The sequence below is a fragment of the Drosophila pseudoobscura genome, chromosome 3 (assembly GCF_009870125.1).
Source record: "Drosophila pseudoobscura strain MV-25-SWS-2005 chromosome 3, UCI_Dpse_MV25, whole genome shotgun sequence".
Classification (NCBI taxonomy): domain Eukaryota; kingdom Metazoa; phylum Arthropoda; class Insecta; order Diptera; family Drosophilidae; genus Drosophila; species Drosophila pseudoobscura.
This window is the reverse complement of record NC_046680.1, coordinates 23,157,199-23,172,398: the sequence shown is the minus strand read 5'-3', so window position 1 is coordinate 23,172,398 and position 15,200 is coordinate 23,157,199. Positions and strand designations below refer to the sequence as shown.

Here is a 15,200-nt window from a genome sequence, read left to right as displayed (position 1 = left end):
CGAGTGCTCGTCTCCGTCTCCGTCTCCATCAACTGCCACCGCTGCCGCCGCCGCTGCGGGCGATCGATAGTTATGGTCGTGTCAGACATCCTGTAATTTTGCACTCGCCGGCCGCGCATCTCGCATCTCGCATCTCGCGGCATCTACCCCTACCCCAACCAGTTGCAGTTCCCATTCTGTTGCTCTCCAGCTTGTTGCAACTTGTTGACACTTCATTGGCGCGCAAGTTAATTAAGGGGGAGCTCTCTGCTCTGCCCCTACCACTGCCACATAGACAGCAGAGACGAGACAGAGATGAGAGACGAGCGACCAGAGACCACCAGGGGGGCAAAGCACTTCATTTACTCGGATACAGATACAGATACGTTTTTATTTAAATAAGATATTTATATAGAATTACAGACACTGAGGGGGCGGGGGGATACTGGGCAAAGCTAGTACTACTAATACTATCTATATACAGGGCTAAAACTGGGACATTGAGAGATGCTCCTCCTTCTCCTTCTCCTCCTCCTGCACTTAGTTGACGACCTCCACGCTGCAGTCCTCCTCCTCCTCCTGCTGTTGGTCGTCTTCCTCGTCGACGGGCACGACTTCCGTGTCCACGGGCAGGGAGATGGGGGTGCAAGGACTCGTCTGCACTAACACATCCTCGGAGGAGCCGTCTTGGCTGCTCTCGCACGAGCTGGACGAGAGGCACTCCAGGTGCTCGCTCCGCCGCTTCCCCTCAAGGAGACTCGCCTGCGACTCGCTGCTGAGGCGCAGCCGCTTCTCCGGCTTCTTCAGCAGCTCCTCAATAGAGTAGGGGTTCCTTTTTCGGCTGTGGCTGTGGCCTAGCAGCTGTCCCCGGGCCGCGCTCAGAGAGAGGGCGGCCGGCGAGGACTTGCCCGAATCACAGTCGCTGAGGGCGTCGCCGGTGGCCCCAGGCGTCGACAGGTCGATGGAGCTCTCCGACTTGGTGAATCCCCCGCCATTGGACGCTCCGCCTCCGACAGCCGCTGCTGCTGCTGCAGCCGCAGCCATGCCGTGGGGCAGGTAGCCGCCGCCGTAGGGCAGGAACTGGGCCCCCGTGGCGGCCGCCTGGGCCTGAATGTGCGCCTGCGTGTAGTACAGCAGCGAGGGATTCCACAGCCAGTGCTTGTGCAGGGCCGAGTAGCTGAGATCCAGGCCCCCCAGCTGGCTGGACACGGACACTCCGCCACCAGACACGCTCGCACTCATACTTTGTCCATGTCCGTGTCCATGTCCGTGTCCATGTCCGTGTCCATGTCCATGTCCGTGTCCGTGGGAATGCCCATGACTGGGTGGCAGCTTGGGAGCCGGCTTGAGCGGCAGCTCCCCTCCGGCGGATGTCATCATCATTGCTGAGGGCTTCGCGTAGCGACCACCGTTGGGCGTGGCCGTGGCCGAGGGCGGGGCATTGGTTCCCGACGGTGTCTGGGTCTTGGGCGAGTGGCTGTTGTTGTTGTTGTTGTTGGGTCCCCCGTACAATTGCGCGGGCGTAGCATAGCCAGCTCCTGGTCCGCCTGGGCCTCCGCCTGCCGCCTGATGGGCCGCCGCCGCTGCAGCGGCAGCCGCCGCATTCTGCTGGCTGGAGGTCATCTCGTCCGTCCAGAGGCCGCTGTTGCGCAGGATGCGGTTGATGGAGCTGATGGACGGCACGGAGCTGGGATCGCAGACGCGCTGCTGCTGCAGCTGCTCCCGGATCTCCCACGCGAACATGCCGCTGTTCTCCTCTTTCAACCGGATGATTTTCTTTACGACTGTGGGCGTGGCCACTTGCTAAAAAGAGAGAGAGAGAGTTGGGAGTTTATACGATATTTTTGTTCGACAAATGCACAATTTAACTTTATTTCTGTTTAACAGCTTTGCCATCGTGATTTTCAAAGCATATGTAAATAATTGTAACCGATAAATAAATGAATCAATTTTCTATAAGATTGACTCATTTTTATAGGCGTAATTTAATTTCATTATTTTGTTAAAATGTTTAAACGAAACAAGTCTAAAGTTAGCCAAAGATAAATATTCGCGCACTCAGTTTTAAAGGAGCTAACATATCTTTTAGTGATTTGTAATTTTTCCATCTACATTTTCCCAACCAAGAACAAATAATAAGTCGAAAATTGACATAAGAGAATTCCAGATAAATTCATTTCCATTCGTTTCCCTGTCAAAGACACCCGCGTTCAACCTTTAAAGACCCCTCTCTTTGGCTGCCTCTGGCAGTAACCCTCCCTGTGGATGGAACGAGTCAACGATTAATTGCCGTGAAATTCAATTGTGCCCTAAACTAAACTAAACTAAACTAAGTTTAAACCTTCGCTGTGGGGCGCAAACAATTGTGCAAAAATGTGCACATTGCATTTTGGGCCACGCCCCTTTTCAGCTGTCATGTTCAGAGATTTGCATCGGACTCCAGTGTGCCACACGAGACGCTGAAAGGTGTTTCGCCCCTCTCTCTGTGGCATATGTTAATTTGTTGTGGAGAGGACGATTCGATGGAGCTGGGAGCCTGCCACGAGCTGAGTTGTCCACCGGCAGTGAGTGGCGCCTCCGCTCCTCACGTGTGACGCGGCAATTCATTAAAAATTCATAAATACGCTTAAGGGTACGCCGCTGCACGGGAAAAGATCTTATCGGCCATCTACACGCGCACACTGGCCCTTACCTTCTGACGAATATAACATGCTCCTGCTCCTGCTTTTGGGCCTGCTCTTGGGCCTGTGTCCGGAATAGAGACCGCGTTCCGTTCCCTCTGCAAGTGTTCAAGGGTGGATGGGAGTGAACGGGAGCGGAGGGAAGTGGACTTTATTGACCCAGCGTAGGTGTTAAATGCGCGTTTTGTTCGAGCGAGTGCAGGCGGTTATTGAATCACCATGTAAGTGGGTGGATGGGGATCCACCCACCCTCAACCCCCCATCCCCCATATCTAGAGGGAATATTCCTGAATACATTGTGCACTTTGTGGGCGTTGCAACTACCGTTAATTAGGCGTTCTGTGCCGTCGACAAACATCGCACCTGAATAACTGTTTGTGTAAGCAGGAAAAGAAGGAGGAGGAGGAGGAGGATTGGGAGTGCAGGAGTATGGATGGTATCGTATGGGTCGTGATTCGTGCTTATCGCAATAGTGGATTCCACTATCACCAGAGAGAGAGAGAGAGCTAGAGAGAACTATCATCACTCTAGGGACTTTGGGGCATTGTCGTCACTTGGGGATGGGTGCCTCTGTCTATGTCTGTGTGTCTGTGTGGCATGGTCCGTGAAGTGGAGCAGCTTAAACGGTAGCCACGCACTTGATTGGGCGTGTGAATCCACCAGCTGACGAGTACCTGGAGAGCAACCTGCCGTAGACCCAGGGAAAGCGTGCTCCGATGGGCTTATCATCCGGGTATCAAGCAGCAGCAAGCGAGATTGATTTGTAGCGCCTCCTCCCACACACACCCACACACAAACATGACCCTCAGTCAACCATAAAAGCTGTCACCAACCATCTATGCGTCCATCCCCATGGTAGCCAAAACATGTAAACTATGTATCTGTCGGGTTACAATCCTTAACTTATCTACATTTCTGGGCATGTTTCTGTGATACTTTATGGATTTACTGCTGTACGTTTGATTTTTATATAATCGTTTGTTGATTTCATGCCCCAATCCTCCACCCTCCACCCACACACACACCCGCACCCACCTGCACCTGGAGACCACATGTGGTTTTTCCTCGACCCCCGACCCACAACTTACCTTGGTCTTGCTGCCACCAATGGAACCCGGTCGTATGGAGCCCGTCTCGTAGAATCGTGTCAGTATTTTGGAGACGCAACCTTTGGAAAGAAGAGAGAACAAGAAAGAGATGGCTGTAGGGGCGGGACTCCCTGGACTCTGCTGTCGAGCGGACACTTACCATGAGATACCAGCAGCTGGCGGGAGATATCACAGGGACGGACTCCGCACAGGGCCAGATCCACGATCCGACGGCGGACGCAGTCCGGCAGGGGACGTCCATTGACAAAGACGCCGCCCAATTGATTGACACCAGCTTGACCTGGCAAGGAAAAGAAAGGATATTCTCATTAGATTCCCATTCGACTTGAAGATCCCCTTGGGGCCAGCAATGCCCCATTCTCCAGCCTCTGGATGAAACATTTGCATAGCAAACATTTTGGAATTTACGAGTACTACGTACATGTTCCTAAGCTTCCATAAACCGCACGAAAGCCCTCGAAGATTTACAATAGCCACAGATACAGATACGACCCCCTCCATCCCCCTTCCCGGCCACTCTAATGAGTGTTGGCTAATCTTGGGGCCCGTGCCCACGATCGTAAAGGCTGCTGTCGGCGCACTCCACTCCCGTAATAGCCGTATCTTCTGGTGTGGCACTTCTTTCGGATAAACGCTTTGTCTGCGTTGAACTCTCTTGGACAGATCTCATCTGGCGCTTTCGAACTTCGAGTTCATTAGCGGGTTATTCGATAGCAAAAAAACACTCCACTCTACTCTACTCACCTGTATGTGGCATGATTGAAAGGCTTAAGAAATCGATTCCCGGCGTTCTCTTCGGCGTCACCCAGACAGAAATGTGATCAACAATTCAATCCAAGATTGATTCGTCGCTGCCGTCGTCAAGTATTTTGGTTAAGTTCCTCTGCTGCTGCTGCTGCTGTTGCTGCTGCTGCTGGATGTTGTTTAGTTAATCGCTGAATTTTAATCAAATTTCAAGCAAGAACGCCATAAAAGCGCTTTGATGGATGTCGTCGTGGTCGCTGGCGCAGCTATTAGGATTGCTACCCGATGCTGGGCATACAGATGCTGATGCTGTCTCCTCAGACGGCGGCCCACTCTCCGAAGAGGTTTTACGGCTTCCACGAAATCGCTGCTCTCTGCTGTTCACTCTCCGCTCTCCAGGTTGTGGCCAGAACCGAACCGAAGAACAGTGAAAATCTAGTAAGGAAAATACATAAAACTTAATTATTTTATAAAACTACTACGCGGTTCGGCTCAGCTCGGCTCGGAATTTAATGTGCAGTGGTTTATGTGCTCAATGGCCATGTCCAGTGTGCGGCAAGGGAGTTACCTTACCGGTCGATGGTGGTGCTGGTGGCTCCACGGATCTGTTCGGTTTGGCTCGTATCGGTTGCACCGTCCCCACTGGGGAGTAGTATCTCAAATTAGCTGCTTATCAGGCACATTCTCGACGCAGCGTGAACTGCTGGCCCATTATCGGAGGGGGAAGAGGTAGGGGGGCACGAACGGGGATTGGGATTGGAATGGGAACCTCCTCCTTCCCGTTGCATGTCCATGTCGCGACTGCCTGCCACATACTATACACAAGAGTATATGCAAATGCCCGGCGGTTAACAATTAAAATGAATTTTGGCCAATTGCTCATTTCGTTAAATAACGTGGCCCAAATGGAGAGAGAGAGAGATATGCAAATGGGCTTTCAGCGACGGCGGGTGGTTTCCGCTTCCTGTCGCTGGAATGAATAAGGCCAGGATTCGGATTCGGGCCTGTCGGCAGCCTGTCACAGGCATGAAAACGCCTGAGAGACCTGAAGAACCGTATAAATCAAAAGTGTAACTGCTCTTATCCCCCTCCCTCTTCCCCCGGCAGCCCACACTTTGTCATGGCCATGTTATTATGGAATTCACATAAGATTTAATTGCAGGACCACGGCCGGACTGGTCCTGGGCCCTAGTCTGGGGATACTTTTCAGCTCGTAAAATCCCCCTGCTCGCCCCCCACCCAAGAAATCCGCGTGTACACACGCACCACATATCGTACTCCCTCCCTCCCTTCCTCACCTCTTCCCTTCCGACTCTGACTCTGAAATTAAGTTGTTCATTGGGTTTTTTGGCTGTCGGCGGTTCTGTTCCCACTTCTCAGTGGCTTACCGCCGCTCACCGTCAAACGGGAAACTCGTGCTGGCCGTTAAGGCCATAAAGTTCGCAGTTGGCTCTTGGCTTTTGGCTTAGACCAAACCGCGATAAGGATTCCATTGCATTCCACTCGCATCTCCATCTCCACTTTTGGCCGAAACTCTATTGTAGAAAGTGAAATAGACATTTCGACCAAAGCCAATTTAGATGCAATGAAAAGGGGTTAAATTACACCTTCCCTTTCTCTGGACGGACCTCTACTTGGCGTGCCTCCCTGCCATTTAACTGGAAATGGGACCTAATCGAGGCCAATGAGCACTTGAGCGTTGAAGCGGTTCTAGGAGGGTTTCCACCCCTAGATCGGACCAAGAACCAGGACCCAAGCGATTTGGTCTCTTCTTTTGGGATATGTCTACTAGGGAATGGGTTAAGGGAGGAGTTCGCGCTCTGAAGGATGTCTACCCTGAATGTTTTCAATTCCAGCTCATCAGAAGATAGAAGACAGCGCGATGTATAGTTATTTATGGTTAATATGAGTGCAGGGATGCCCATTTCAATATGAAGAATTTTTCTCTTATAGATATTCCGTTCTTGGTTTGGTAGTAATTCTATAGTTTGCAATAGTCTAACCAAGAAAAAACTTCACTAGAGTGGAAATATATTATGGACTTGGGATTTTTGCTACTTTAAAGTTACTTTATTTTTATTATAATATTCTCTAAATATCAGTGGAAAACCATTGGGATTATGTTTGAGGTTCGATGTAGAATCAATATCACGTCTAAGCGCCACAAAAGCGTTAATCGAAAGATAACTTTGAACGGGTTCAGGTTCTGGATAGGGAATTGTTTTCTCTGGAGAAATCAGACCACTCCGTCTAGCGGAGCGGCGGAGGAGCACACTCTGTGTGGAGCACCAGTGGCCCGACCCGTAAGCCTCAATTAGTCCGCGTGCACATGTCAAGCGTAACAGAGACGACATAAAAACCGATAGAAATTAGTTAAACATACAATAATTTAAATCGTGCGATTACTGAAAGTGGAACCGACAGGTTGGCCGAGCTTCTGTTTCAGATCACCCGGACCGGACCCCGGGACCCCGGGACGGACCCCCACTGCTCGATCGATGTAGAGAGCATTCTGTGGGTAGCTGGGGCTCGGTCTGCGACATTAACAGCCGCTAATTAAAATAAAAAAATTATAATAAAACGTACGCTTCACAATTTGAATATGATTAGCTATGGAGCAGGGCAGGGGCTCAATGCGTCCATCGTCTAGATCTTAAATAAGTTGTCCAGTGGCTCGTTGGGGCTCGATAGAAAGCTCCGAAAAATCAATGAGCCATAATGGCCACAATGGCCACTGGTCGAAGACCAAAGACCGGCATGACAAAGAATTAATTAGCATAAGATTTTTGGCTATTGTCGGGCTCTGCGGGCCCCTCCGTCTGGGCATCCGTGGGAAAACTGAGCTCTTGCCCAGAGAGAGAGACAGAGAGAGGACTGATCCGTAAATCGTAGAGCTGAGATCTGAGATGAGTTATCCGAGGGCGGCGGAAGTTCAATTGGGAATTGGATTTTTGCAATGCAAATTCGCTGTGGCATCGGCTTCTGTTAAAGGTGGAAATCGGAGCAATATCCGTCCGGTGGAATGGCATCATCTACTCCAATGTTCATTCATAGCGGAGACAGAGGCTGAATGGATAAAGACTTGGCTTCGTTCCGTTCCGATCCGTTAGATTGTCGTTCATTAAGAAATAAGCCGATCGATCGGCGGAGGGCAGAGGGACACAACTGTGAGCGATGTGTTGAACACGATAAGCAAATATCATTATTAAGCCTTTCAAAAAAAGCCGCAACCTGATCGCGAGACTCGCCACGTTTTAATTATTTAGTTATACTCGTATTCGTAATCGCATTCGAATGGGAGATCATCGGGGATTGGGGAACTGAATTATGCGCAAACAAATTGATTACGAATCGTTTATGGTGGTCATTATGGGCCAGGTCGATGCGATGGATGTGGCCAAGTCGTAATTAAGTCTCTAATAAGGCATCGCCACTGTTTTTTGTCAACTGTCTGAACAATAGAGGAGGGAACAGCCTTCTAAAGATATTTTGATAGATTAGAACCATCTGGGGGAGCCTTCCTCGCACTCACCTTCTTGTGAGCACTGGAGAGAGTGCTCTTGCTCTTCTGGATATCCACTTGGTAAGCTCTGGTACAATCCCTTTACGATTAGCACTTTAAAACTTCACTTTCTTTGCTTGAGTTTTAGATACAGATACACTTGTTTCCTTATTGCCACTTATCCTGGCAAAACAGTCAGGTCAGGTGTTGGTTGGGTCTCTCGACGGGTATCGGATCGGATAGCGGATTGAATTTCTGCGTCGCGGCGCACCTTGTCACTCGACCGTCAAAATTTCGACTAAATGCACGCGAATCGCACTGCCAACGCATCGATCATTTGTGGAGAGGAGTGTAGCGGCGCCCGTGGTCCATCAGCCAGCGCTGGCTACTGAGACTCCGGCCAGCACTATCGCGCTCAGAAAAACAATACCAATACGAAGGCCCAAAGCGAAACTGAAAACCCACCACGCACACACCGAAAGAATCATTCACGGCCCCCCTCGCGTCACCCTCGCCCTCACGGACGAAACGTTTTTCTAGTGTAACCGGTTTTTCACGGCACTGCCAGCCGCCGGCCGTCGCAATCCCAGCCCCCATATCATCAGCGGGCCAATGAGCGTGCAACATCGGTGCGCATGCGTCTGCCCCGCTGTGGCGTGAGCTCTGCCATTGGTCGAGCTCATGACTGTGGCTGTAGCGGCTTCCGCTGCGATGAGTCGTCGTCTTCCCCAAAGGGCACTCGACAGCGCACAGTGAGTCGCATGAAGCCATGCTGACGCTGGTACTGTGGCAAATGTTGGTGGAAATTAGAGAGGAATTGTTTTGTTTCTTGGATTGGAAATGGGAAAGTCCATCGAAATGGGTGATTAAAGAAGCTGAAAAAAAACTAAAACTATTCAAAAAACTTGATATTTGAATACAAAAATGTTTCTATTATGATAGAAATTGTTGAAAAAACAAAAAAAAAAACCCTCATTCGAATTAAGTACTTTCTGTATTTTTCTGTTTTTCTGCGGCTTTTGCCCCACTGTGCACAGTGCATGCATGACGCCTGCCAGCGCTGGTCCTTCGTTGCTGGGGGCAGTCTTCGATGCCGTAGAGCGTTGCGGCAGCGTAGCCGTAGCCGTTGCCGTTGCCGTTGCCGTTGCCGTTGCAGCCGCGTTCCGGCCAATCGGCAGAGGCAGAGAGCAGAGTCGCAGCTGCAGCCGCATCCCCATCCACATCCATACTCCCCGGATCCGAACCCGAACCCGATTCACATTGTGACACAGCATTGGGCATAGCCGTTACCCTGGCGAAACAGCCACAGCTACGGCCACAGCTACGGCTTCCCTTCCGCCTTCCTTTTTCCTTCGCTTCCCCTGGACCTGTGGGGTGGGGTGGGGTGGGTTCCGGGTGGCTCCTGGCATGGGTGGTTCGTGGCGTTAAGTAACGCTTGGCAGTGGTGCTGCCTGCCTGCCGCAAGCGTTAATTGAATTCGACAATTGTCGGCTGTGGCTGTGGCATTCACAATTGAATCGAAAATGAATTTCCAGTGCGACTGGCGCTGAAAGATAAAACTGTCATATTGCTTGTTGATTGTCAAGCCGCAGGGCGGGGAGAGGGAGGAGGGGATGGAGGGAGTGGCAGGCCAGGGCATGGAGTAGGTGGTATATTGATCCATAGGTGGGATAGAAAATGATAGAAATTAGCTATTCCTTCATTGCGGAATTCAGCATGACTCGAAAATCAGTGACAGCACCAGCAGGTCCTGGAGCAGTGTCCTGCGTCCTGTGATGGCTAAGCGCCATGGCCCCGGCTGAACGAGAGCGAACCCCCTTTGTAGCCGCGTGGCACATGCAAATCCACTTGCCACCAAAAACCACAAAAACCTGTGCAAAAACATGCAAAATTCTTAGGCAGAGGCCCAAGGAGCGGCCTAAAAGGACAGCGGCGGGGGGCTGGAACTGCTGCTCGGCAGAGATAAAACTGTCACAAAGGCTGGGGCACAATGCCAACCAGCCAGCAGCTTGTCCTGGTCCTCATCCTCGTCCTGTGCTCATCCCAGGCACAGACAGGCTTCCTCCTCGACACGACACTGATAGCAGCTGCCCGACTTTTCCCATGCAACGAAGCGCGGCATAATAAGATCAAGCGAGTCAGCCGTGCGTGGTGGCATCAACACACTCTCTCTGGCACGAGGTCCTGGCACCAGTGCTGGTGCTGCTGCTGGTCCTTGGCCCACCCATCATGCAACGCCCAACGCCCAGTTAGCTTGTTCATCATTCCTCCCCCTCTCCGCCGCTCACTGCCTCCGTGTGTCTTGCTCTATCTGACAAGGCGATTATGTGACCAAAAGCCCTTTCAAGTGGCAGCAATTACCCAAACCCGGAGCCCAAAGCGACCTACGCCCCAATTAAGGCGCACACACAGACACACAAATCTGTGTGGGAAGTGCGTTTAGCAATGCCTTTTCGAAGAGTGGAAGGCCTCGAATGTAGGATACCCTTTAAGCGGAAAAAGACAAGAACAATGGGTTGGTAGCTATCTATCTGTTTAGGAATACATATATATCTCAATCCCTATACGTGTTAATGTATTCAACTAACCATTTATGACCGTCTCTATGTTGATTCAAATGCCGCCATATCTAACTATCTAAAGATCCATTTTCTAATACATTTTGAAATCGCTGCATGATTGTTTATACTAACTGTTACTTCTATACCCATACCCATACCCATATCCATATACTTTTCTAAACCGATTACTTCAGGATGTCCTTTCTGTGCCTTTCTCTGCCCTCGATGACTGCTTCTAGCGGTACAAACCTCCTATCTGGTCTGACTTACCCTTTGACCCTTGGCAGGGCAGGGCATTCTCAAATGAGCAACGGAAGTGGGAAGTTTGGCTTTTTCAGGGTTTCAAAGCGGTTGTCGCAATTGGTATAAAAAGGGGGCTGGGCAATCGGCTTAACTTCTTCCGATTGACTTGGTTTTCCACGCGCCCTCCGTCCGTCCGTCCGTCCGTCCGTCCGTCCGAGCGTTCGTCCGTCAGGCGATCGCTATCGGGTAAACAGGAGAACTTACACTCGCTTATATTGTAATTGAAATGAAATCCACTCCACTCCGGCAGAAGAGAGAGAGCAGAGAGTCTTCTCCAAGGAAGCGACACCCACATCACTTTTTCCTCTAATCAAAATTCGAATTCAAATTTAAACTCAGCTCCGAACCGCGCCACAGGCGACGCATTCCTCGATGCGTGCCCCCAGCTCATCATCAGGAGGCAGCAAGGCTTGGCTTTGGAGGATCCAAAAAAGCAAGACAGTAGCTGAAGCTGCCGCCTCGGCTCGTGCCTGGGGGCTGCCGGTGGGTCCTGGGTCTCGGGTCTCGGGTCCCGTCTGCGTCTAGATTTCATGGTCCATTAATGAGCGGTGTCCGCCGCTGGAATTCGCCTGGGAAGCGGACAAAAAGTTTAATTCTCTGGCGTGGGCGCCCTTCTAAAGGGGGAATTAGTTGCTCGAACTTGCCACAAATTAGTTCTTGCTGCTGCTGCTGCTTCTGCGTGTGTTGCTGTTGGCTGATGGTTTTTGCAGAGAGGGTCAGGAATATCAAAAGTATCTTTTCTAATTGCAGGGGCGGCCTAATTGAGGGTTTTCTTGCTTTTGCTGTTGCCATCGCTTGGTCCTGGCAATCAGCAGATGCAAGCGGCGGTTCCCTGAAAATTGTTCAACAAAAAGAGGCACAAGAGGATGGAGAACCGAGTAGGATTCCTGTGTGCGGGTCGCCAAATTGGCGCAGGTTACGCATGTGCCTCAAATCATGAGCATTGCTGCGGCTCTGTGGCACTCTGCCAAGCGATGATGGATGCAGTCAGGCAGGTTGCAAAGCAGACTCGCCTCTCGCCTCACGATGCACCTTGCGTCAGGGACACGCGCCGCACAGACAGACCCACAGAGAGACAGCAACTACCCAAAGGCCCAAAGACAATCGCCGACAAGAACAATGCCGATAAGATAAAAATCCTTCGGCGGACTATCACTATCCTCTGCAATATCTCTCTCGTCTAGGAGTCTAGGAGTCGCATTGCCCTTTCGTGCCACAGTTGTAGGCGGACTGCTGCACGCGATTTTCGAGTGCCATAAAAACTAGGGCAGAAGAAACAGGACAGAGGACACCCGACACACAGGGGTACAGGACACAAGACGAGTGGCATGTCAAAGCCAATTAATAAAAACGCAATTTCCACAAATCGAAATTTTTATAGAGTTTACAGGGTTTTTTTTATTGATCCATCTAGGACATTCCACACCTGCACTGCACACAGGACCAGAGCCTGGTCAGAGTCCGGGGTCGGATTGGGCGAGCAGATAAGCAAAATGAGCAATTACAAGAGAGGACTTGACAGGACAACGCATATTCTCACATTAAGAGACGAGAAGGGGCCTCTGCTGGGCCCCCCTCCCCCCCGGCCTGTCCTCCGCTCCACTGAACCCTGACGACACTGGGAAAATGGCCGACAGGACACCCAGAGGGAGATGGCGAGAATCTACTCTCGACTCTCTCCCTGTCGGAGAGTAGGGTGAGTCCTGGTCCGAAAGTTTGCGTGTGTGCTGCTGGAGGAACAAACGAGAAAGATGGCAGAGAAGAAGCCGCCGCCGAAGAAGGCAGGCAGGACCTTTGCTTGCGATAAATTAAATGTCTGACATAATTATGGCCAAATTGAAAAAGGAAAGAGCAGGAACCACAACCAGGAGACAAAGCACAAGAAAGATGAGGGGAAAATGGACCCCAGCAAAAGGACAGGACATTTATTGTGCCATAAAAACAGAAATTATTTGATCAAACACAATAAACACGACGACATCGACATCCACATCCACATGGAAGCGCAGCTCGAAGCCGCTGACAGGCTAATGATAGGATGTGCCAAAAGGATACATAGGAGCCTTATATCCTTATAGAATGGGCCCCGCAAATCGATTGGGGACTGCTCTTTCTGTATGGATTGGGCTTTTGTGGAACTCTGCAATCTCTCGTCTTTCTCTGCCTTGAGAAGGATGCCCCATTTGGGGGGCTCCTGGTGCTGCTCTGAGAACTGCCCCCAAACTCCCCGAAGTGGCCGAACTCTTCTTGTAATTATGGTTTTTATGGCTCGCAACGCCTCTGGAAATCGGCCAACACACATCATAGAATTCAAATCAATTATACGCTTGTCTATGCCATCCTTGGCTTCAGCTTGGGCTTCCTCTTGAAGCCAGTTCCCATTGCCCATTGCCCAAGTGCCGAGTCTAAGCCAGCAAAAGTGTTAAAATAATCATAAAACTTTGCCACTTCGAGAGGTGGCTGGGCTCTGTTGCATCGTTGCAATCGTAAAACGAAAACGCGGAAAGCGTTTGCCGTCCATCGCTCTGCCTAAATGCAATATTTTTACGATGCCCCAGTGCCTCTTTGACTGTTGTTGTGCCCCTCTCTCGGGGACCCAGTCCCTCTGTCCCCTGTCTGGTCTCCATGGTCTCCATCTGCATCTCCAGATCCCAGATCCAGGCTGAATGATCATTCGGTTCGTTGTCCCCTTTGGCGGTGGTCGGTAGCCGCTTCGCTGGATCCGATCCGACTCTGGACTCTGGCAGGGCAGGAGCAAAAGTCAAATACGGTAGCTCAACTAATTGAAAAATTAAAGTCCAGTGCTGGCCCAAGTACTTGGGAGTATCAGTGCTTTGCGTGGCACCGCCCACCGCCCCATCCATCCATCCATCTATCCTTCCGTTCATAAATCTTACGGCATTCCTGCACACAGCACCCATCGGCCCATTGCTCATCCGAATGATCATCGAGTTAAGCAATGCCTCTGGGGTCAAGATTGGCTAGCTTTCCCCCACGCCCCCCAATGCCAATGCCCCTTACAGTCTGATCAGCCATGCCTCAGCTGCAGCTCCAGCTTCAGCCTAATGTGGCAGTCTGCACACCTTGCCACAGACACTTTAGGAAGGAGGAGGCAAAGGCTGCCCTCCCCGTGCTGCCGGGTAACGATTATCGGATCGAAGGTAAACACAGGTTCTGCACTGCCGAATCTGTAATGTTGCCAAAAATCACTTCTGGTTTTTGCCCCGATACCTGATCGACGCGTCGTCGACCTCTGGACACACGTATGACTGTATGCATGTCTGCCTGTATGCCTGTCGTGTGTGCAGCTGCAGCGATCCCCGAATGCAATTTGCGAGCAAGGGAGAGGATCGGATCGGATCGGAAAGATCGAGCTTACCCAAGGTGTGCAATCAGAAAGCGCCGATCAGAGGAAGGGTTAGTAGCCCTTAAAGGCCACGTTGGCTGGATCCGTCGGGTCTCTGGGGACTGCGGCATTTAAAAATTATAACTACATTAAGTGCATCCACAAATTGCAGACACTTGGGGCGTTTTAACAATGTCATTTGGGGAGGGGACTGGCACTGCACTACACGAGGAGCCACCCTTTTACGAGAAAGAGAGCACTACAGAGGTAACCATAAATTAACCGTTTAATGTACTCGCTACATTGTCCCTCAGACACAACAAAGACGTAGCTTATAATAGTCCTTTTCGAGTGCTTGTGGCTGCGACTCGGTGATGATTTTCTAATTTATTGCCTTATAAACATGATCAAATTCGCATCATAACAAAGCGAGCAACCCATAACAGAACATAACAGAACAGAACCGAATAGAACCCCTGAATCGAATCCCAAAACACACGCGCGACATGCTGTGTGTTTCGGGGGATAATGATGACAGATCAAAGACCGTCCACACAATGGGTTGGGATGATCGTCATTCGGATCCGGATCCGCATCGCTTATGCGGCTATACGGTTTACGCTTGGGTGGCTGGGTGGTACCCCCGCTCCTTTCTGCTGAATAGAACACTGATAGCACACCTCTGAAACGCGCACAGATTGTCGTTATTCGAGACCGCATATGTCGATTGCCCTCGTCCACTTCCATTGTCCTTGCCTTGTTGGCGCATCAAACGTTACGTGTCATTAACTCGTCTCTGACTCCGATTCTGACTTTGTCGAGCTGTTAACATTTCTATCTGTCCAGCGATGATCTGTAATTGATGCGCTTCCAAGTGCGAAATTCGCGGCAGGTGTCGGATTATGCATATGAATCAATGCACCCCGACTGCCGGGTGGCTAAGGGTAGGGGAGCGAAGCGGGTGCAGCGGAAACT

General features: G+C 50.8%; 1 protein-coding gene across 3 annotated transcripts; it reads right to left on the bottom strand.

Moving 5' to 3' along the window:
- Positions 1 to 345: 345 nt before the first annotated feature.
- Positions 346 to 8,465, bottom strand: Poxn (Pox neuro). Of its 3 annotated transcripts, none has more exons than XM_001362042.5 (5): positions 8,046 to 8,465; positions 4,514 to 4,948; positions 3,909 to 4,049; positions 3,749 to 3,828; positions 346 to 1,782 (listed from the first exon to the last, which is right to left on the bottom strand). In XM_001362042.5, exons 2-5 carry the CDS (start codon positions 4,524 to 4,526, stop codon positions 520 to 522), a joined length of 1,497 nt encoding a protein of 498 aa, XP_001362079.4. In that variant the 5' UTR covers positions 4,527 to 4,948; positions 8,046 to 8,465; the 3' UTR covers positions 346 to 519. The 3 variants fall into 3 exon arrangements, with proteins under 3 accessions (XP_001362079.4, XP_033233705.1, XP_033233706.1); XM_033377814.1 differs by lacking the exon at positions 8,046 to 8,465 and adding an exon at positions 5,087 to 5,578; XM_033377815.1 differs by lacking the exons at positions 3,749 to 3,828; positions 3,909 to 4,049; positions 4,514 to 4,948; positions 8,046 to 8,465 and adding an exon at positions 1,849 to 2,060.
- Positions 8,466 to 15,200: the final 6,735 nt, after the last annotated feature.